This window comes from Micromys minutus, assembly GCF_963924665.1.
Source record: "Micromys minutus genome assembly, chromosome: 22".
NCBI classification, from domain to species: domain Eukaryota; kingdom Metazoa; phylum Chordata; class Mammalia; order Rodentia; family Muridae; genus Micromys; species Micromys minutus.
In genome coordinates, this window is record NC_137957.1 from 11,554,843 (window position 1) to 11,579,379 (window position 24,537).

Genomic DNA, 24,537 nt, shown 5'->3' on the forward strand with positions numbered 1-24,537 from the left:
CACTGGGCTACTGCCCAGAGATGTTAGCCTCCCCAGCAGCTTGGGACTTGGGATGGGTCCCAAGTTACTTTTATCTGAGACCCTATGTCTAACATTTCCTCCCCTGGAGTTTGGGGACAAGGAAAAGAGTTTTAGTTTGTTTTTTATAAAATGTCCATTTTTTAGCGGGGGGGGGGGGGGCATAGGTCTGCCAACCCCTTTTACTATTTCACCCGCAGGAGGATCGTCTGCCTACAGGGAGAATTTATTTTCAGTGTAGAAACAGGCTTTTTGACACCTGCATGGTCCCCAAGGATCTTGAGTCTTTTTTGAGTGTGAAGCTGTGGCAGGGAAATGTGATTGACAGGGAGAGTGGCCTAAGCTCGCCGAGTTGCGGGATGAGGGAGGAGTCTGCACATGCGCACTGACCCAGTGGAGGAAGCGGCGCATACAGCGTGCCCTTGGCTGCGGATGAAACTAGCCGCAGTAATAAATTCACGGAGGTGGGCTGTGTCCTCACACACACAGTCAGGATGTGTGATCCAGAAGGTGCGTGTGTAGGAGTTAATGTCATATGTCGCTTGACTGGTGGGGCTGCATAGCAATGTGTTCCTCTCAGTCTGACACTGTTCCCACCACCACCGTCCTCTGCCCGACCCACACGACTCTTACCAGGTACTGAAGTCTCTGGCGCTCAGTCTCAGGGGTGAATTCGGAAGACATGGGGATGATTTCCCCATTTCTGATGATTATGGCCCTGAAATGGGAAAAAATTGCATCATCAGCAACTAAACTCATAAAGACTCTGTGACAATCACTGACAGCCCACTCAGCATGTCCTCTCCCACCACCCACGTGCCTGGTAGGTTCACTTCTAACATCTCTGGATCTCTCGCCGCCGTGGTGCGGGCATTTGTTCTGAGGTACTGGGTCTTGAGTTAGCACAAAGTGATGTTTCTTTTCTTTTGCTGCTACCTGGACCCACTGTCTTAACGCCCTCCCAACAAGCATCTAACTCCACATATAGCACATGCTAAAGGGCTAAGTGGACGGATGAATAAACCAACGAACATGGCAACATCTCCCACTCTGACTCAAGGCTGCACCGCTGAACCTTCTGAGAGCACCGTACCGTTCTCTGCACAGTCCAAAATGGCTGCCCTCAGCCACATGCATAATGTCCATTTGCTTTGTGGCTAACCTACAGCCGGAGAACTACATGTGTAACCCCATGGGTTAACCTAAAGTAGCCTGACGTGGCTTGTGTCTGATGTACTTGGGCAGTGCAAATCTAGACTCTTGAGACTTCAAGGATCAGTGAGGCACCACACTAGCCTACTTGAGAACATGAAAAAAACACTAACAACAACAACAACAACAACAAAGGAGAGTCTTGGGTACCACTCAACACTTCACACCAGAACTGTCACTGTAATTAGATTCCCAAGCACTTCCCAGGTCTGTTAGAAGGTGGACACTTCTGTCCTAGGCTACAGTTTCAAAGCTTATGAACTGGGCTCAAGAAACATCCATCTTTCTTCATAAATAACTTCACACATTCCAAAAAGTCTGCCCCAAGAGTTACTGCCCACTCAGCACCAGGGAGAGCAGAGCTCCCCAAGCAGATATCCACAGCGAGGTGGCAGGCTTAATGACATGAGAGGACTTTCCTGGGCCTCCCTCCAATCCTGCTTCTTGTCCTCTGTGATCAGACCATTCACTGCTGTAGGAACTAGCCTTAGGGCCTCCTACACAGCAGGTAAACATTCTCTCACCGAGACTGATCCCAGCTCCCTCAAGTGGTACCCGACAGTTCCTTTCTAGTGGTTAGTGGTAGCAGAAGGTGGCTGTGTCTATGACAAATTGGAGTGGCTTGGGAAAATGACATTTTGTACTAACCTCACAGCTCCTGGGCACGGGGGCCTGAGACCTCAGACCTGAAAAACTTCTTAGCTCATTTCACACCCTGGTGCTGGGGATTGAAGCGCAGGTCTTGTGTATGCTAGGTAAACGCCCCACCACTGAACTGTATCCCCAGATTTCTCGACATACATGTTTTTGAGCGGAGACCTATGAATCTTTCAAGAGTCTTCCCTGAGCTCTGGGGAACACCTTGCAGACTCTACCAGCATGGCCTTGGAGAGCCATTCTCCATCTTGGAAACAACCCTCACGAGTGGCCTTATTGGCTGTGACCCCATTTTGGACTCCTTGTCATTGGTACCCCCATTGGCTCCCATGGTAGGAATCTGTGGAGGTGGACAGGTTGGGACAACAAAAATATTGGAGCCTTTGGAGAAACAGGAAAGGTTAGGGAAGTGCATTCTGGGAAGATGCCTCTTGCTGTGATGATGTCCCTCAGTGCTTCCTCTATACCTAAGATGTGGTAAGGATTCCTTCTTAGAAAAGACTAGCCAACGTTTGTAAGTACACCCATCAGTGGGGCATGGCTATCATACCCAGCAAGGACAGAGGAGGAGGGATTTGTAGAACACAAAAGGGGCAAGTAAGCCCGGAAGCCTGGCTTAAGACCTTATCCCAATGCAGAAGGCAGAGGGGCTCCTGGAGGCTGGAAGGATGCTATGTGATGCATTCCTCAGTTTCCACTTCCTGAATGGTAATTTTGCTAGTCTAACTAGTCTTTTCTACCCGGACCCCAGATGTCATCTGATTGTGTCCCGAGAGACAGATGTGCTGGAAGGGAGGAAAAGAGAGTGAGCAAGAGGAGGGACAAGTTGGGGTGTCAGACTCCCTAAAGAGGAAGATCTAAGTGCCATCTGGTGTTGTCCCCTCCACCCCCCATCCCAGGGGAGCCTGTGTGGCCTCCCAGACTTTGGATTCAGACCCTAAGTATCAGGAGCTCAAGGTCTAGTGTAAAGTTCTCACCCCTGTGCAGGCCACATAGCAGGCTCTTTGTTAATATTTTCTGAATAAGAGACCAGGTAATGGAAGTCCCGGGGAGTATCTTTGGACATGAGGGAGAGAGAGAGCAAAACCGAGAGGTAGAGCTTGCTCGCTGAAGCATTAGCAGTGGAGGTGGACAGGTTGGGACAGACTTGACGTCACATATAAGAGAGCCTTCCAACTGGAAAATTGTCCCGCTCTCCCTCTTCCTGCTGTGGCTAGTCTGCCCACGCACCATGTCAGGACCCTCCAGATACCACTATTTCCATTCCTGGATTTTCACCTTCCCTCTCCGCTGACAACCGCCGCCACAGTAGAAAACCATGCTCAAAAGACTGTGCGGAAAGCCGCACAATATGAACCCCAAGTTAACTCAACACTCTGTTAGTCCAAAGCCCACTGGGGACAGCCCCGTTCTACTGAGCCGCAGCTTCTACATTAACAGCAATGCACGCTCAACGTCTCTTCCTCTCTGCCCGCTGGTCTCTCAAACAGTGCTGACGTCACTTGTTTTCCTGTCCACTCAGCCGCTGCCAACACAGTACACAGCAGTTGTTCGGGGTCATACATCAGATATCCTGCATAGCGGATATTTATATTATGATTCATATCACTAGCAAAGTTACAGTTATGAAGTAGCAATGATATCCTACTACAGTTGGAGGTCACCACGGTCATAAACCCAGTACTGCAAATGAAGGTGAAACTGGTTTTATAATTTCAGAGCCCAGTGCAAAATACAGTCACAGGACCCCTTGTTTAAAAATGGATAACTTGGAGCTGAGAAAATGGCTCCGCCAGTAAAGTGTTTGCCATGGCGGCTTCGTCCCAGCATCCGTGTAAAAGAGCCGGCACTGCAGTGGGAATCTGTCACCCAGAACCGGGGAGCTGGGGACAAGATGATCCTAGGGGCTCACTTGGCAGCCAAACTGCTGAGTCCCAGGTTCAGCAATGACCCTATCTTAAAAAAAATGGAGGGGCTGGAGAGACGGCTCACCAGTAAGAGCACTGGCTGCTCCTCCAGAGAAGCCAGGTTTGGGTCCTCACCCCCACATGGAGGTGCACAGAGCCTGTAACTCTAGTTCCAGAACCCGACACCCTCTTCTGGCCGCCTTGAACACTTTAAACACATGCTATGCAGATCAACATGCAGGCAAAGCATCCATATACATACAATAAACATAAAGGAGCAACAAGAAAGGAAGGCGACTGAGAGAGGCACCAGGCACGTGTGCACACACACATACCAACACATACATACAAACACACGCCTGCACAGAATTGGAAACTTCAAGATGGCAGGATCAAGGCACTAAAGCAAATGTGGGCTTCGCATGACAATGGTTATTCCCTTCGAAGACGGCCCTTGGTGTCTGCTGAATGGCATCGGCTTGTGCTGAGATTTCAGTTTGTCTCTGCAGCAAGCCCACCTCTGCTAGCCTTCAGTCCTGAAACATCTACCAACTCTGCCCACGTCTTACCCACGAGTACAAGTGGGCTTTTAAAATCACTTAACAAAGTAAGTATGCACACGTATGAGATATGATGATTACTATCTATAAATATTGAAGATTGCAGGGTAATTGGCAGATCTGCCAGTTTTAGCTGTACCACATATACCTTCTTTGGGATGGGAACACTCACAATCCTCCCTCCTCCTCCTCTTCCTCCACCTCCTCTCTTCCCACCCGTCTCTCTATGTAGTCCTGCTTTTACCGGAACTTGGTATATAGATTACACTCACAGGAACTCACAGCGTTCCACTTGCCTCTGCCTCCTCCATGCTGGGATCAAAAGGCTGACTCCACCCAAGGCTGACTCACAGTCATTTCTACTTGCGATCTGAATATGCAACTCCCTGAAGCATATTCACCCTACTATGTTACATCAGAGCAGACTCCTGTCTGGTTCCACCCATATCCCCTTCCCCTGTCTCTCCCCATCCTCTGCTACTTCTATCTACTTCGCTGTTTTGGTATTAATTTTGGATTGTACAAGAATAAGACAGAACACATGCAAATAGTTGGTGTGTGTGTGTGTGTGTGTGTGTGTGTGTGTGCTTGCCCATGCGCACATATATGTGTGTAGGTCTTGCTGCATAGCCCAAGTAGACTTACAGCTTACGATCTCCTGCCTTGGTCTCTTAAGTGCTCAAGCAAAGGCACATGCCACCACACCTGGCTCACAAGGCAGTTTTAAGGCCTCACTCTTGTCGAGTGATAGCCCCTCCCTTTCCCGGCATTTCCATTTTTTCCCCACCATCTGGTTCCTGCCTCTATTTCTAGTGTTTACCTTGCTCTTTCTGTTCTTCTCGTATCTCTCAATGGTCCACGAATGCCAAAGTTGACTCAGAAAGCCTCCCACCGTCCTCCTGGTTTACCTTCAGTGCCCTTTCTCTGTGACCCCGGAGGAACCCATGCCCAGCTGTGCCTCAGTTCTTACCAGTCCCAAATGCGTTTACTGGTCTCAGTGGTGTCTCTAAGTACACACAGGATATTTTCTAGTTAGAGCTCCGTCACTTTCTCTAAGTGTCCAGTGCCCCATGCCTAGTATGTGACAGATAGGTCACAACCATCTAGTCAGGGACAAGCAACTATATAACTAGAGTGTGATCTGGATTTGGGCGGAAGTATCCAGACACAAAGCCCTAACCAACTGTTTTCTTTGGGAGAACATCGCTAATTGTACATAGTCTGAGCTGGGAAATGGCCACATGGGTGAGGTTGTTTTCCGCCAACACCATCCTGACCCTGCCTCTTGAACACCATCTTGGCTGCTATGGTCTCCTCTCCTCACACAAAGTGGATAAAAATGGAACAGTTATAAAAATCTGTGTATCTTTCTGATGGTTTTACAAGAAGATGACAGACCTACACAGATATCAGTGCTGAGAACTCACGTGAAGGGCAAGGGGGTGTGAGGCAGGACTGTCTTCTCATGCGGCAAAGGAAGGATCGAGGCCAGCAGCTACTTCCCATGTGTACATTTGTAAATTTCAAACGCCCACGAGTACCTGCATTCCTCCCAGTGCAGCCATCCTAAGCTTGCCCATTGCTTCCTTGGGTAGGCAAGCACGTCCAAGCTCCACCGCACACACACGTTCTCACTTCTGTTTGAACTACAACATTCCTTTACGAGGCACCCATAGATCAAAGGGCTTGGCTGCCAACCCCTCCAGTCCCCACATTGGCTTCCCTTTGCGCTCTCTCTCTCTCTCTCTCTCTCTCTCTCTCTCTCTCTCTCTCTCTCTCTCTCTCTCTCTCTCTCATCCTCTGATCTCAGGATTAATACGCCAGAGTGGGCATGAAGTAAATGTAGACTTCATCCTCATTGGTCAACAAAGCAGAGGATGCCGGGATATAAGCCACACCTCTCACCATAAGCTCTGAACTTTTGTATCTTCTTTACTATGTTACAAAGACGCTTTTCTTAAAATCAGACTCAAAGCTGAATGAGCAATGAGGGCGGAGGAGAAGGGGGCCTCCATGTTCCTTCAATCACAGCGGTTTTCAACCTGTGCATCTCAGCTCCTCTGGGGGCCGAATGGCCCTTCACAGGGGCTGTATATCAGATATCATGCATACCAGATATTAACATCACCATGCATATCAGATATTAATATCATGGTTCGTAGCAGTAGCAAAATTACGGCTATGAAGTAGCGTCCAGGACCCCACGTGGATGACATTAGCTGAAACACCCCACTATCCAGGGTTAGACATGGCACCCAGTTGAGGGATGGGGCCACCCACCGATCTCCAAACTTTTAATCCAATACTGCTTCTGTCTAATGAAATACAGGGACAAAGAGTGGAGCAGAGACTGAAGGAAAGGCCATCCAGAGACTGTCCCACCTGGGTATCCATCCCACATGCAGCCACCAAACTCAGTCACTACTGCTGATACCAAGAAGTGCTTGCTGCCTGAAGCCTGATACAGCTGTCTCCTGAGAGGCTGTGCTAGATCCTGACAAATACAGATGCGGATGATTGAAGCCAACCATCAGACTGATCTCAGGGACCTCAATAGAGGAGTTAGGGAAAGGACTGAAGGAGCTGGAGGGGCCTTGTCTGGCATCAATGAGAGGGGAGGCCATTGGTCCTGTGGAGTCTCGATGCCCCAGTATAGGGGGGTGAAGCAGGAGTGGGTGGGCGGGTGTGGGAGCACCTTCATAGAAGCAGGATAAGGGGGGATAAAATAGAAGGTTTGCAGAGGGGAAATTTGGATAACATTTGAAATGTAAATAAATAAAATATCCAATTAAAAATTAATTTTATGGCTGGGGGTCACCACAGCATGAGGAACGACATTAAAGGGTCACAGTGTTAGGACATTGAGAACCACTGATTAGAGTCTCAAGCCTGGACCTGTGGTTAGTGATATATAGTCAGATTTCAGGTGATATTCCATTTAGTGGAATTAACTGAGAAACTTTTAGAGATTTCTATTCCCTCTACAGAAAGAATGTCCCCCCATGTTAAGGTCAGCCTGTCATTCATAGACACAGCTGAAATCTGTGTCTTTGCCGCAGTGTAGAAATCATTTAAGGCATGCTGAGTGACCAGGTTTAATAGTAAGTTCTTATGAGTCAGCTTTAGAGAGCCTCCCCTCCCAAATACCATGCATACGAGAAGATGAAGGTGATTTACTCTGTAGGGAATTTTGAGTTCTGGGAACAGGTTCTAGAAAGTCCAGAGTCTTCATTTTCCAAGGTTATACTTTAGTATAAAATGAAAAGTGCCCACTTTTTACTGCTTTTATGAGTGAAAATATTTAGGTAGTCAAGAGGGAACAAGAAAGGGATCTGGGGCACGCATTTCAAACAGTCATTTGATTTTATGATTTCTCACAGGGAGATCTCACTGCCAGCGCTGCTAAATCTCACATCAGTGTGACTGTGGTGTCTGCTCTCAGAGTGGGGCTGACCAAAGCCCCAGAAGGCACTTGATAACCAGCAAAAGAAAAGAAAAACAGGACAAAGTAAGTCCCTACGAAAGTGGATCATGACACATCCACAGCAGAAATTTCAAGCATGAGATAAACACATGAAAAAATTGAGAGCTCAAGAGGCTGGGAAATTGCATATTAAAATCAAAGTAATATTGGCAAACATGTGAAAATCAGTATTATAGGCTTATTCTCAATGGGGTGAAAAATTGATTATTCTCATAATCAATGGAACTGGTTACATATCTAAAAACCACTAAAATACAGTCACACATTCAACGCTTTAACCAGCTCACTTTTGGGAATATAGCCTGAAAAATTCAAAGACGGTGCACAGGCTGCACAGAGAAGAACCAAGTACTGATATGACGTCTGTGGCCAAGCCTGGAAACAGGGTGAATGTCACGAGAGGAACTGCTGACTATACTGGTTTGGGCACAGTCATTTTTAAAGAAGAAAAACAAAACTAGAATGAAGTGTATGTTTTATGACCTAGAGGCAGTTTTGATAAAGTTAGCAAGAAAATCGAGTTGCTGTGTAATGTATGTAGACAGCAGAAACTGTGTACACATTTCTCCCTATACAGAGTCTAACCAGGGTAAAGCCTCATATGGGACCCTGCAGGACCAGCCATGGGCAACTGTGGAGGCTTGGCCTGCAGGCTCTCCTTGCCAAGCCTCAGTGCCCGAGTTGGTGCACAGTGATCTTTGAGCACTGATCATGAGCCACAAGCCTGCTCCTCCACCTCCCACCCCAGCCCCTGTTCTCTGGGTGAGCTGTGAGAGAGGAACGGATACGGGGTACAGGGCTGATTGTCCTTTCCATGGTAGACTGTAACCGGGAGCGTGCTCCTCTTTTTTTTTTTTTTTTTAAAGTATAAAAAAATCCTTTAGGTTCAACTTTAAGCTTTTACAACATGACTTCTGAGCAGGCTTCAGGCCAAAGCAAGTTGCAGAATAAAACACACCATATTTCTTCAGGTGTATTTTAGGAGTTTACTTATCGTCACCTCTCCGTGTGCATTCCATTTTCCTGCGTATTCCTCTTGTAAACCCAAGAGAAGAAGTTTCTGTTCGGACCCAATGGCCGATCGATCACTCCATCCATCTTCATCTTCATAAGAAGGAGAGGCTGGGAGAACCGAGCGGGGCAGATGCAGGAGCCTTTTGAAGGCTTTTCTAAAGCTCGAGGAAGCTTGCAAAGCCCTTTCCAGAGTGTGCCACCTCCTAGCCTCTCAAGTTGAAGTCACACATCGCCTTATTCCTTCCTAGCTCACATAAAGTGTGGCATGCAACACAAAGTATTCTGCTTGTCAGCTTCAAAACAAGACTGTGAGTATGTGCATGTGAATTGTGTATACGAATGAATGTGTATATGTGTGTATGCATGTATACATGTATGTCCATGCATGTGTATGTGTGAGTGCATGCATGTGTATGTATGAGTACATGCATGTGCATATGTATGTGTACATGTGTGTGTTCATGCAAGTGTATGAGTGTGTGAATGTGAATTGTGTGTGTACACATATGACCAACTTAGAAGTTGTTTCTCTATGGAGTAGGTATGGGTCAGGAGTATAAAATGTCTAGGTAGTTGGGTACAAGGAGCAGGTAATAGTGTCTAAAATTCCAGTTTCCAGAGCATTAGAATCCTCCAAGCAGGACGAAGGATGAGGATCAGTTTGTACCTGATGTTAGAATCTGACCCAAATTGCTTTGGTTTGTCACACCTGATCCTCCTCTGACCATGAGGGTTGCCAGACAGTCAAATGCCGTGAGGTTGCGGTCTGAACGGATCCTTATAGGTCAGAAATCCTCATAGGCCACAGCAAATCATTAGACAATCATCATGGCTTTCAACAACAAGCCATGGGCCTGCATCTCAAACCCACCTGCATGTGTTTAAATGTGTGTTGCTATCACTGTGCAGGTGGAAGGTTCTACTTTACGCTGTCCCCCTAGCCCCACCTGTGCCTTCTGTTGTGGTGGTGGTAAATGTAGAGTCTCACACATGCTAGGAAAGAGCTCTATCATTAAACTACATTCCAGCCCATTTTACATTTTTTTTTAAAATGTGTGTTGAGGCAGGGTCTTGCTAAGTTGCCCAGGCTGCCCTTGAACTAACTCTGAAACCCAAGCTGTCACTCAACTTGCAATCCTCCTGCCTCAGCACCTTGACTGGGATTATAGTCTATACCACAAGACCTGGCTGGAGTGCAAATTCGGACAGTTTGAGTAGGAAGTTACAATGCATTTAGATACCAAAGAAACCGATGACAGGCCAGGGAAAAGGCGGACAGTTGAGTCCTCTTCCAGCTCAATAAATTCAGGGTTTGGGGGGCTCGGTGTGAATGCGGGGTGGTGATAAAGCTGAGCACTGGAGAGAAGACAACCTTGGCTCAGAGCAGGGTTTCTTGATTGTCTTCACCTACATGTCTAACTGGGAGTCTTGGTGTCCTTGTCCTGCAAGGGGCGGGGTTTGGGGACTCTCGGGAAGCCTTACCAAGTCGGCTGGGGGATGTCTGTGGAGCTCTTCTGCCCTTACCTCTCAGGAGGTAGAAACCACCACAATTTAGAGTCTACTAAGAACAACCAAATTCAGAAGCCACCCTTTGTGCCTCCCTTAAGTAAAAAAAGAACAAGGAACCCCTGACTGAGCCCTGCCACCATTGTCACCTGTCCCCTCAGAAGGCAGAGCCACATATGGAAGGCATTTTTGACTCTGTTAAGAGTATTCATGGGATGGCCTGGTTCCATTACACACTTTTCAACTGAAAGTGATTTGCGACACAACATTAAACTGCACGTTCCCGGAATGAAGGAGAAAAAAGCTAGCACAAGGCGACAGAGAGAAACCATTTAGAAAACCCTCCTTGACAGTGTATATCAATCCCCAGGCAGGAGGGGAGGACATCCGTCCTGTCCTGAAGCACCAGACCTTGCCCTGGTGCGGCAGGAGCAGCCGTCTCTTCGCAAGCATTAGAAATTTGTTGCTGGGAGCAGAAGCAGGTCAGCTGACGGGGCTGCCCCTGCCAGAGGACAGCCAGGCTGCACGCACTAATTAGAGGTGCCAAAAATAGCTGAAGGGAAAAGGCCACCATCCCAGGAGCTCAGAACTGGTTTGGGTGTATTCCTAGTCATTCTGTTTCCAAAATGGCTTCTGAGGGAGTGTGCAAATATATGATTATTTATATATATCCCCCCCCAAACACACAAGCTCCTTAGCAAACATAAATATAAGAAATGGACAAGAGAGCCATAGAGGAATAACTGAGCCCATGTTCCTTTTTTCCCCCAAATCACCCAGCGCCTGCCTGGACCACCCAGAATAATTTCTCAATGTCACCACTCAGCCCCTTTGCAAACATTTCTGCTACAGCAGCAACATGCAAACCCGATACACTGGCACAGAATTCTCCAGACCGGGGCACAGGCGAAAGCCTTAGGGCATTAAAGTCTTCACGGTGCTTACTATTGGGAAGGCAGTCAAAGGCTCCAACTGTGCTGTAATGTTTGGAGTAGTTTGTTACGTCTCAATCCACAGAGCCCACCTGGTGAAATATATATTTCAGTAGGTTTTTGTATACTCGCAAGATTAAATGACTCTCACCATTTCTCAATTTCTAGGACGTGTTTTCTCGCCTCAAAAGAGTCATTCTTTGCAGGAATTAGAAATCACTCTTCATTTGACTTCTCTCTAGCTCTGCTAACCACTAATGTACTTTCTGTCTCTATGGATTGATGTATTTGGGACATAAAATATAAACGGACTCGTATAAGACGTGGTTTTTATTAATAGTTCCAGTCACCACGTTATGTTCTCAAGGTTTATCCATGTTACAGCGTCACCCCGGCTCCTCACGGTTGAGTGAGGATCCACCATGAGACTATGCCATATTGTGCTTAACCGTTTATTATTGATAGATACCCGAGTCCTTCCCTGTTCCCTCCCTTTCCTTTTGCTCCTGTGAATGGAGTCTCTATAGGAACACGTACAAACATGTGTACTGGAGTCTCTATAGGAACACGTATGAACATGTGTACTGGAGTCTCTGTAGAAACATGTATACTGGAGACTGTAGAAACATGTATGAACATGTGTACTGGAGTCTCTATAGGAACATTATGAACATGTATACTGGAGACTGTAGAAACATGTATGAACATGTATACTGAAGACTCTGTAGAAACATGTATGAACATGTGTACTGGAGTCTCTGTAGGAACGTGTATGAACATGTGTACTGGAGTCTCTATAGAAACATGTATGAACATGTGTACTGGAGTCGCTGTAGAAATATGTATGAACATGTGTACTTGATTCTTCTACAGTTCTCATGGCTCTATACCTACAGGTTAACTTCTGAGGTATATGGTGACTTTAAATGTAACCTTTTGAAAGTCACCATTTGGGTTTGTAAAAGGTGTTGTGTATTTTACATTCCGAGCCGGTGGGTTTTGTCATATAGAACTACAGAGTGCAAATCAAGCACATTTCTGAAAATCACACAGTGGTTTCTCACTGGGCACTGTTTTGACGCCCCTAGACTGGAAAAGCCCAGCCTACACGCTTAGATCTCAGTGTGTGCACAGAACACTTAATATTTCATTTCCTATTTTTTGTCATAGGTACAGATTGTTGTCTGTTCATTTGTTCTAAGAATAGGGCTAGTGCCTAAAATTCACAGTGCGGTGCAGTTCCCCAGCACAAACCACGTTCAAAGGCAGTATATTTTTCTCCTCATAGTAGTCAGAACTCTGTCTGTCTCTCTCTCTCTCTGGTCCCCTCAACCAATGGTTACAAATAGCACACTGTGACTTTGCCAAGGGGGTATGACATGCAGAATCTGAAGCCATCTCTTCAGTGGTCCTCTGCACAAGTCACACCCTTGTTAGCTATGTGTCTGTTTCCGGCCTCTTACTTTAAAAAGGCGGAGCCACGGCAGTGACTGAGCGGAGCCCCAGGAAGAGAAGTGAAAACAGTCCCAGAAGTGGAAACTAGATCTTCCAAGGGCCATTAAAGCAACGGTGTCGGGGTTGCATCCTCTGTGACACGTCTGAAATGCCTTTGTTCACAGAGAACAGTGGCTGACCACTTCTCTGTGCTCAGGGGGAGGACAGGCAATGTGGAATGGTATTTAAACCACTCCAGTGAGACTCGCAGTGGGAAACAGAGTGAATTTCTTGGTGTTCACGTTGTACACCTGACAGAAGCCATGGCTATTTGTCCCTGTGGCTCCTCAGGACGAGTAAGTGTTCTGTCTAAGCTCATCTGACAGCATCTTGGGACTTTCTTCACTGACACTTGCTATGATGCTGTAAATCAGCAATGGCACTGGCTACTTGAAGGCAAAGCTACATCCGTGAATTAGGTCTGGCCTAAAAACCCTGACAGCAAACAGATCAATCTCTTTACTACAGGAAGCCCTGGTTGAAGGCAAAGTATACACCCTACCTAGTAGGACAAGTGTCGCCCATGGGCAGGCTGCACGGTCCAGATGCTGATGCCAGCTAGACCTGCAGAACCTCCCTCTGGTCCTGCGTACTGTGGTTACCATACCATCACTTCCCAAGCCCCTCCCCGGCATAGCCGAGCCCTGGGGAAGGTCTATCACACACTGAATATGACCCATTCAGGTGGGTTTGGACTGGTTGGGGTGGAGTTGAAAGCAATCAGAGGGCTGGAGAGATGGTTCAGTGGTAAGAGCACTGACTGCTCTTCCTGAGGTCTTGAGTTCAATTCCCAGCAACCACACGGTGGCTCACAACCATCTGTAATAAGATCCGATGCTCTTTTCTGGTGAGTCTGAAAACATCTACAGTGTACCCACACACATGAAATAAATAAATAAAAATTAAAAAAGAAAGAAAGCAATCATGGGTTAGCCTCTGAAGATGACGTCAAACTATGAGCTAAACTGGAACGTAGGTTAGCCACTCTGACACGGATCCCCGTCCTACCCCCACCCCTGCACCTCCTTGACAAAGGACAACACCGATCCCTTTGGACTAATGAATAGATATGTAAACACTAAGCACAACAACCAAACTTCCAATGTTGCTTTCTAGTGGTGCTGAGCAAATCTTTAAAAGAAATCCATATGTAAAAGAGAACAATCGATTACCTTAAATTTTATCGATTTGTACACAGTGGTCACTGGGGTCTTAACTCTATGAGAGAAAAGATCAGGCAGGCTGAGGGGCCCCATTTAGACTTTAATGATTACATCGTACAATGATTTGTGCTGTTACTTCCACTCACGTGTTGAGATCACCCGTGAACCCAAAGATGGCCAATCTCAAGGGGACAATGGGACCTTCTTGCTTTCCCTAATTAACAGCTTTAAAATATCCACATTAAGATGAACAATAGCGTCAGGGTCTACAGTATTTCTTCAAGCACATCTGTAATTTTAAATTTTGTTTAAGCGACAGGTATAAACGGTTCCCACGTCAAATCCTCTTTCCCTGCTACATTCTACACCTTAATTAACCAAGGCTTCTTGAAGACGCCCGATGAGGGATGGGCTTGAATATCTCTGGGAAACAAAAATCTCTAAGAGACAGCATATGTACCTTTACCTTTCAGTGTGGGAAGGAAACAAGAAAAAGACCCAGGATGTGTTAATTCTCAGCTGGGAGATGGTGCCATGTACCACGGTGGCCAGGCCGGAGGGGAACATAGGCCGGAGGGGATTCTGGGCATGTGTTACTCAGGGCATGAGGCCGAGGACAGGTGGAAGGGCTAGCAGATGCACAGTTGGTGAGGTGGAGCTGGGGCCCAGAAATGAGGTCAAGGCTAGAAAAGGATCTGGGAACAGTTATGTCTACATGGTGGACAAAACTTGGGGCTTATAGCGAAGGAAAAGGAAAAAAGAAGGGAAGAAAGAAAGAAAGTAAAGGGGGAAGGAGGGAGGAAGGAAGGAAGGGAAGGAGGGAGGAAGGAAGGAAGGAAGGAAGGGAGGAAGGAAGGGAAGAAGGGAGGGAGGGAGGGAGGGAGGGAGGAAGGAAGGAAGGAAGGAAGGAAGGAAGGAAGGAAGGGAAGCCATAGTAGGTTTTACTATCTGGAATCTTGTCTCCTACTGTGAAGCCTCGTGAGATAAAAAGACGAGGGTTGCTCCGCTCTGGGAGAAGGCCCCACCAGGCTCTCCTTCTGCCTCATTGTCTTCTCTGAGACATATAAGTAGAAATGAAGGAATCTGAGACTGGGGACAGGGCTGCCTGGGAGAAGCCAGGCCATCTCTGCCCGCTCCACTTTTGCTTCCTGTCACTATTCTAGTCCTGTACCCTGGATCTGATTTCAATTTAGATAAAAGATGCTGACAGGTCTTAGTGTGGCTCCCTGTGATGGGCTCCTGCACTGGGGTTTAATGAAGGAACTGATCACTTCTGGGAAATGCCCCTCTGCTTATTCCATCCATGATTTGCCCTGTTCTACTTCTTAGCTTAGCAGGCGGGACCCGGAACACATTTGAAAGTTAGAGTTTCCACATCTCAACCTCACAGATCTTTATATTTCCTCCTTGACCTTCCAGGAGCCAGGATGAGGTCCTACTCATTTCTTCAGAACATGCCCGACTGCCTTCCCAGTGGGAAGGTTTCATGCACAGGAACGTCTTTTGACATGTATAAGTGGGGGAAAAATTATGTTCAAAGGCCATAGATGCCCAAGAGAACTGTGATCCGGTTCTGTGACAAGGCTGTTCCTGGAAGTTACAGGAGGGTTGAAAACTGTCTTTTTTGATATGGTAGCCATGAGTTCTCTTGGTCCCAAGGGAGCCAGGTTTGACTTGGAAAACCACCAAGAACAGGGCTTGGGACAGAGAACCTATAGTGAGGGACTGAAATAGTTTAGGTCTAACCTGATGGAAAGCAGGGGTATTCACACAAGAGACCAGAGCACCTTGGGAGGGCCATGATGGGGGCCTTTTGATGACGGAAAGACTGTCAAGTGAAGAGGAGAGTAGGTTCTCATGTTTTGTGGTGAGGGTGAGATGTGTTTCTTTTCTTGGTTGTACTTTAAAAACCATATGCAAACGACATATGAACAATATACATAACAGTGAGGTGGCTTTTAAATAGAGAAATGTTCTTATGAACTATACTTATGCCTATAAACATATGAAACCAATTTCCAAAAGGGCGTACTCATCTATTAAAAAGGGAGGCAGGCAATGCCGAGTCAGCTGAACTGGTGAGACCTCACATGGGCAGCCCAGGTAAAGGAAAAAGGAAGGGAGGAAAGGAAGCGGGCAAGATCTCAGTGGGACTAACAGAATGCTGCTGGGGAAAAGGCGGTGGTAGTAAGAGTGGAGAAGGCGGGTACCTGGCTACTCAGTAGCTCATGGGTGGAATGTCTGCCTGGGGTGCACAAGGATCTGGTTCCATCTGGTTGCAGATTAAAATAAAAGATGCACAAAAAAATTAATCAGCCCTTTTCAAAGAAGAACCCCCAAGAAGCAAGCCAACAAAAAACCTATGGGAGCTATTGCTTTTGTGAGCTGCAGAGATGAGAAGGAAAGGAGGGAGGAAGAAATGAAGAATTTTAAATTATTATCCCATTTAACTAGAATCCAGGTGACTGTGATGTCAGCAAAGATGTAACTGAAGCCAAGAAGAGTCTCCCCCTCAAGGGCTTAGAGAGGAAACGGAAAGAAATATTTCCTCCATGCTTCTTCTAATGTTTATTCAAATATTAAATGCTGTGTTGGGGCAGATGGGAAGTGACCTAAATCTATGAAATGACCTTGGAATGACCTTGGTAGAACAGGCACCGTCTGGCAGTGAGATGCCACAGATGCCTTACTCCTTAAATCCACAAGCCTTCTCTTGCTCTGGTGTAGCATGAGGCTGGGTGGCATACCTGCATTTGTTCTGAAGGGATCATACGAAACAGAAGGATGCTATCAAGAAAACCAACTTTGGCTTTTGATAAGATTAAAAAAAAACAAACCTTTCTGCTTTTGCTAGGTTTAATTCAGGCCCGGCTCAGCTACCATGGAATGGTGATCACATGGTATTTGAACATATCCATTTAAACACAAGAATTGGTGTGTGTGTGTATGTGTATGTGTATGTGTGTGTGTGTGTGTGTGTGTGTGTGTGTGTACTAGCACATCCAAACAAAACACCCCTAAAATTCTAGACAACAAATTACTCAAAATTCCAATATTTCCCTCAAAGTCTAAGAGGAAAATAAACCCACATCTGCACATTTCACAAGAACTAAGGGAAAAAACGAAAATCACAGACAATATAAATTCACTGAAAGAAAATACAGTCTAGCAGATGAAGCCCAAATGTGTCATCCTAAATCCAGGATGACCCAGTAGACCTCAAGTTCTCCTCTAGGGGCCAAGGTAGAAGCTCCAAAGATCTCCTTAGAACTGCATCACTGGGGTCTGTCCTCCCTCCTCGATCATGAACCCATCCAAATGCCCTGTGTCTCTGTAGCCCGATCTCCATGGGCTTATTAAAATGTACATTTCGAATAGTTAACATCAGCCAGAAAGTCAAACACTCCACAGAACAAGAGGCTCTTAGAACACAATTATCCCATTCCTGCGGGCAGAGTTGAGCCCTCTCGGAACCTCCCTCGAGGGAGGAAAGCAGATGGAAGCATCTCTGTGCAAATTTTTAAAACCCCAACCCAGGTGACCTAGTGGTGAGAGTCTTGAAGAGGCAGCGATGAAGACACCTTTTGCACAGTGACAGATGATTTGTTCTTCAAAGGCACAGTGCAGAGCTTAATGCTGAACAACGGACAGTGGACCAACCCCCAAACCTAATGTCCCCATGGGTCCTAACTCAAATCACAGCTGCCATGGAGATAAAGCTCGGTGGTGGAGTGATCATCTGTCATGTGCAAAGTCTGGGGTTCAAATCCCAGCAACACTAAGAGAATAATTGAAAAAAAAAAAAAAAGCAACAGAATGGGGCTTGAAAGGGGCTTAGGTGGTGAGACCCAAGCGTGAGGAGCAGAGTTTGAATCCCAGCACACGTCTGTAATGTCAACGCTCTGGAGACAGAGACAAGAGGATTCCAGACAGGCTAGCAAATTAGCAAGTGAGCTCCTGGTTCAGTGAGAGACTCTAAAATGTATGGTGGGCAGTGATGGAGGAAAATAACCAACACTGATCTCTGTCCTCGATACATACATGTGCAAGTGTGTGCATATGTACACACACACACATGTACATACACACACATGTACATACACACAAATGCACACCCCACCACAAATCTACAGCCACACACATACACAAATCTACAGCCTTTCTCACATATGCCACAAATCTATGGTCACACACACATACATGCCACAAATCTACACACATACACCACAAATCTGCAGTTTCTCTCTCTCTCTCAATCTCTCTCTTTCACACACATACCACAAATCTGCAGTTTTTCTCTTTCTCTTATACACACACACACACACACACACACACACCACAAATCTACAGTCATACACACATACACCACAAATCTACGGTCACTCACACACAAACACACACACATATACACCCCACAAATCTACAGTCACATCTTTCAAACACAAAGGAAAAAGTTCACACTTCCTGTGTTTGGTGGGCGTCACTCAGGAGCCTTTGTTGCAGCTCTGAGGTCTACATCATGGGAACCGGCATCTTCATTTGGTTTCCACATGAGCAATTCTTGGAAGCTATAAAGCCTTTGAAGGGTATCTATTTTTGCCTTGAGGTCTGGTGGGCTCCGAGTTCACATGAATCACAGATGCAAAGTGTGTGGGTGGGATTCATCTTCCCCCACGGCTTTCTCACCAAGGGGAGGTCGCTGCGTGTGTGGCGTTTCTGCATTTACACTGTGTGTGAGTTTATTTGTAGTTAAATTGTTGTCAGGAATCTAAGGAATTAAAAGATGAGCTGCAGTGCATATTTATGGAGAATTAACCCCAAACTTGGCCTGTTGGTCTGTTAATATAACCAGTGCTTGCTGTACCTTGTGTGTGGGACATATGCTTTGTCAATGCTCCAAATACTTCCCACCTACACAACTGCAGTTACTCCATTCTCCATACTGGCTATATTTTATTAAATATTTAAACACTGGGAGAGAAATGCATGGGTGAGCATTATGTGTATGTATGTTGTGTGTGTGAGTGTGCATAAACACTATGCTCATGTTTGTGTGTGTACATGTATGTGTGTGTGGTGTGTAAGTTATTGGGCAGAGGTCTTACAGAGCTCAACATTCCTTAACTTGACAGGTAAGGAAATTTCTCTCTGCAATGTTGCAGTATGGGCATATCTTAGAATACATTAAATTTTTGTTTCCCATAGAAGAAAAATGAAATGGCCAAAAGACCTCAGCTAGTTCTGAGGGATAGACACTGACTCCAAACATGTGACCAGCCACGCCTACAGAAACCTTTAGCATTTCACTTTCAGCTCCTAACTTACATCCCACTGGCTTGTAGCTAATCTACAGTACAAGCACAGTGGTTCCATGCTAGTCAAATAAAAAAAGGACTAGACAGAACACAATTCCACACCATGCAAGCAAGTTATGTGACAGAAGCTGACAGCAGAGGGGACAGAGGGAGATGTAGCAAAACAGAACATGTAGCCAACATCTTCAAAGAAGGCTAGAACAGAAAACCCAGGTCCTAAGAATATCAGGCTTAATAGAATTTTACATTCCTTGTCTGAAGCAACTAAGATGTGCTTAATTGTTTCCCCATATGGCTTGTTATTTATAAAGTAGGTTTTAAGGGAGTGTATGGACGACCATTTCTTGAAGGGACTTAGGGGGGAAAAACCTACTCACCTCAAATTCTTACTAGGACTTTGGGAGGGGGTAAAATTATCGATTTTTCTTTTTTGCCTATTTGGCTTTTCTATAAGAAACACAGCACATGTAAAACAAAGTATATAATCTTATTAGAATCAAAAATACCGCTACCCTGAATACTTGAGTTTGCCTTCTGTAGTTAGGGAAGAGATCTCTGAACACTGCAAGTAAATACCAGGTGGAGATATTTCTACCTCAGGCTTTGTATGGTCCCCAGATAGGGTATAGAGATGTGCCCTACAAGACGGTCATGCACGGGCATCCTGTGTGTCAGGAGAGTCACACTGCTGTGAAGGCATGCTTAATGCAATGCATTAAGGATAGAGGAACACTATACACCTGAATGGTATCCGCTTCGATTTTAGTCACCGCTGATGATAAAGCAAGGACTCTAGAATTTAGGAACGATGACTGACTGTACTGTGGGATGAAGAAATGGATTGTGGCTTCTGTCAGAAAAACTCACGGCCCGGACCTGATACTGTAGCTGGCCCAGAGAACCCGGGAGGTGAGGGCTGCCCTGTGGGCCCAGTTGGAATCCTACTCCACAGTTCCCGCCCTGATCACACTGCTTAGTGCTATGCCAAAAGTCAGTGTTTTGGAGAGTGGGTCAAGTGCCAGCAATGTTTTCCACTAGTGTGTCGCTCACCAGAAAAGCCCTTTAAAGAGTTTGGACTTTAGGATCTTATAGGATCAACTGTTCCTCTAACCGAAAGGGCAAAGCAAAACAATCCAATTTATATGTTGGTTTTCTTTTATATTTTAAAGGAACATCTGCTATAAAATGTATCTAATTTTTCTTTAGCAAGCCAAGGTGCGGTTACTTTGCAGATGAGTAGGGATGTTAGCCTTGAAGCAGTGTCTGACATCACAGCAGGTGTGAGGAGGTTTACCTGGGCTGGTAATACCACCTCCCAGGTTAGACAAGAGGTCTGGTCCTTTTAGGTCTAGGAATCCACTTATGGTACCTGCCTGGCCACATGGGGTCTGACTGCGGAGAGACAGGTGGCCGTAGGCGGAGAGCTGGCTCTTTGGTTTTATGCCTGTAACTTTGGCCTGCTTCCTTGAACATCTACAAGGCTCAGTCTTTCTCTTCCACAGAACATGGCTACCTGCTGCACGACACAGTACACAGGTCCAACAAGTCAGTTCTAGCATGGAGGTGGGGCGGGCGGCATGCTGGGAACAGCACTTGACTTCACCCGCTTTGTGTGTGCTTTTCAAGGTAAGACTAATTGTTCAGCTCTCCACAAAACAGGCAAAAGTATAACACAAATTGCTACAACCTGGCAAGTCTAACACAAATTGTTACAACCTCTCAACAGCCCTCGGCTCTTTCTTCCCACAGCTCCTTTGCTCTCTATGGATAATTAGAGAGAACACTTGTCAAGTACAGAAAGTTCAAATCATTACAGTGACTCCAAAAACCCATCACAGATCATTAAACATTAACGAGAGGTGCATAACTTGGAGCGGAGGTAAATGACATTTCTTCACAGACATCCTTCAGCCTTTTAATCTCATTAGTGCCCAAGTTTCATTTCCGGCATGAAGAAGCCAGGACACAGGGAGGTCAGTGCTTGGGCCAGATGGAAGGCTGTGCTAGCCCCTCCCTCAGGGACCCTGCCTCGTTCTCCCGTGCGTGCCCCTGCTCGGGGCTGACCATCCTTTCTCGCCCACACTCCCAGTTGTCTTTGAGCATTCAGAATGATTCTTACAGGTCTCACAACTGGACACTGCTGCAGATACATTCGTCTCCCTCTCCAGCCAAACTGCCATTTTCTCTTCTGCACTTGGTCTGCCTCATGCTAATGGTGAGCACAGGGGCTCCTGTACTTTGTAAAATCCAATGTGACCTTCTATGTCATTTCAGATACCTGAGGCCAGTCACCATTTAAATTTTTAAACACAAAATCCCAGAAACAAACCATTGAAATTTTTTAGGTAGTGAGCATTAAAAAGCATACCCTAAGAATTGTTCCCATCCCATTTGATCTTCCACTGTGTGCAACTTATAAACTAACACATCTCATGGTATGAAGTAGAGGAAACAGAACACACAGGGCCCTGCAGGGCCCAGGTTTCAGACACCCACTGGGAAGCTTAGAATATATTCCTTGCAGCTAAGTAGCCCTGCTTCTATAATGCTGGAAATGTGGAACTGGTGAATTTCCATTCAGACAATTACCGGGGACAAAAATACTGAAATGAGAACAGACGTGAATGGCCCAGAAGGAGGGAGAGGACGCGTACCCAGAGAGACCACTAACGCTGGGGCCAGCATGTGCAGAGGCACTGTCAGGGGACACCAAAGTCCCCTGGCTTATGTCCTACATTGCTGAGGGGAGACGTGCTGCAAATTTAGGTGTGACCTAAATTAGCGAGTGGAGATCACATCATTCGGTTGCTGGACGGAGCCAAGCTACCAACATGAAGCAAATCTGTCTGAAACATTGGGTAACAGCTACACTGAGCAAACACGTTTTGTGCATATGGAGGGCTGAGCCTTCAGAGCAATTTGAAAACTTTAACCATAAAAATTGAATCAAATTAGATCCATGTGACCCTGAGTGTAATGGAAGCACCAGTCACACCAACAATTTTACCCATCAAATTAGGACTTCTAAGTCCTTTCTCTCATTTTCTCTCTAGTGGTAAATAATCTGTAAGTGCTAATGTCTGCCAGGCATTTCTCTATAACCCAGGGAAGAGGCGTTGTCTGTCTAGGGAGGTTGGCAGGAAGCTTCAGTGAGGAGATCCTAGAGGGCACAGTAATGCTGAGGCCAAACACTGGTATGGGAGACCCCAGAAAGTCAAATGGGGTGCTGTTCATGTATAAGTATTTGTATGTGTGTGGGGTGAAGAGCAGGGGTACCTCCAGAGTGTGAGAGGAGCTGAGCACACCCTTTGTGGTGGTCCAGCAGTAAGGGCAGGGCAGGTAGGAGAAGACTGGAGAGAAGGGCTAGGGACAGTTGAGAGGATTGTGAATGCTCTTTCAGGAGTTCAGATGAACTCAATAACTGGTTCTGGAGAGCATGGGGAAGGGAGCTTATCTTTTTTGCAAAGGTTATCCCTGAGGTGTGTAGAAACCAGGCTGGTGTCAGACAGAGCATTTGTTGGAGTTCAGTAGAGAGATGTTGTTGTATTATAGAAAAGAAGAATTGTCTTCCAGGTGGAATCTGGAGTCAGAAATGACAGGGTGTGTGGTGGGACAGGACGGACCTGTGATTAGTCATAATTAAGCATCTCCGTAACATGCCAGGCCCTTGTGCACCGTCTTAGGGTTTTACTGCTGTAAACAGAAACCATGACCAAGGCAAGTCTTATAGAAGAATATTTAGTTGGGGCTGGCTCACAGGTTCAGAGGTTCAGTCCATTATCATCAAGGTGGGAACATGGCAGCATCCAGGCAGACATGGTGCAGGGGGAGCTGAGAGTTCTACATCTTCATCTGAAGGCTGCTAGTGGAAGACTGACTTCCAGGTAGCTAGGGTGAGGGTCTTAAAGCCCACACCCAGTGACACACCTACTCCACCAGGACTATACCCTCTTATAGTGCCACTCCCTGGCCCGAGCATATTCAAACCACAGTGATGTCTCAAGTCAAACTTATCCAAGCTCCTTTAAGACCACAGACAGATCTGACATGGTATCAACACCGTCACAAACTTTTCAAGGAAAAATACTAGTTTCCAGTAATTTTGAGAGGAGTTGAGCCTACTTTTGGAAGAGCTTTGAAGGGATATAAAGTGAGGTTTGATTCCTGTCACAAATGAGTTGGTGCCCATTAGGGAAGAAAGAGAGAGACCCAATTACACCGAGTGAAAGGGAACTGGTAGCTCAGACAACGCCTGGGCACCAGGACAGGGAGGCACCAGTGAATGGGGCCTGTCTGGGATGGCACCGGGGAGGCAGGAAAGACCTCAAAGAAGAGGTGATGCTTCTGTTTTAATTTTCTCAGTGGCACCCCAAGGTGTGCTTCAGGGACACGGAGGGGAGTATGCAGCTCAGAATGTGAAGTAGCAGTTTAGTTCTGGGAGATTCGAGTGCATGGTCTGGTATTAAAACATGGGGAGTGAGGATATGAAATGACAGGGACGGGGAGGGAGAAGGAGGGAGGGAGAGCGAGAAGGTGACAAAGAAGGCTAAAAGATGCTAGCCTTGATTCTGGGGTCGAGGAGGGTGTCACTAAAGAGCTTGGTTTCTCATCTGTCTTGGAGACTGTCCAGATGGGTACAAGAACATGTGCAGCTGCAAATGAAGCTAAAATACAGTTCAGGAAAGAGACACTGGCCACCGAACTATATTTGCCACTGGTAAGAAGAGGGGAAAAAAAGGAGAGAGGAAAGGTGTTTTAAAATTATTGGCTTCTGACATTCTGCAGGGACAATGGAGTGGAGAGAGAGAGAGAGAAACAGCTGTGTGAGGAAGCCTGGGGCAGGGGGAAACTACTTTGGGTAGTCGATGAGATAGGTGAGCTGCTTAGAGATAGGATGTGGATAAAGTGACTGAAGGGAATAATGGGGTATATGGAGCAGGTGTGAGCAATGGGCAGGTGTGAACAGCAAGACCCGCTGGTGAAGGAATGTGAATTCCGAAGCTGAGAGAAGCAAGGTGGCTCACACCTATAATACCAGATCTTGAGGCAGGAGGTTTACCATCAGTTCAAGGCCGGCCAGAGCTACAGAGTTAAACCCTGTCTCATTCTCACTGTACCTCTAAAGGAAAAAGGAGCTGTGTGCGTTTCTCTCTCTTTCTCTCTCTTTGTGTGCGAGCGCGTGCTCGAGCGTGCCTGTGCGTGTTGGTGTGTGTGTGTGTGTGTGTGTGTGTGTGTGTGTGTGTGCGTGCATGTGCACAGATGCCTTTAAGTGCTC

General features: G+C 46.4%; 1 protein-coding gene across 1 annotated transcript in view; it reads right to left on the reverse strand.

Annotated features, from left to right (window-relative positions):
- The window catches only part of PPM1H (protein phosphatase, Mg2+/Mn2+ dependent 1H), a 233,462-nt gene that overhangs the window by 73,451 nt on the left and 135,474 nt on the right, over positions 1 to 24,537 (reverse strand). The window contains exon 5 of the mRNA XM_080935861.1: positions 652 to 736. Within this exon, the coding sequence (XP_080791987.1) occupies positions 652 to 736 (85 nt within the window). The remainder of the gene's footprint in view (positions 1 to 651; positions 737 to 24,537) is intronic.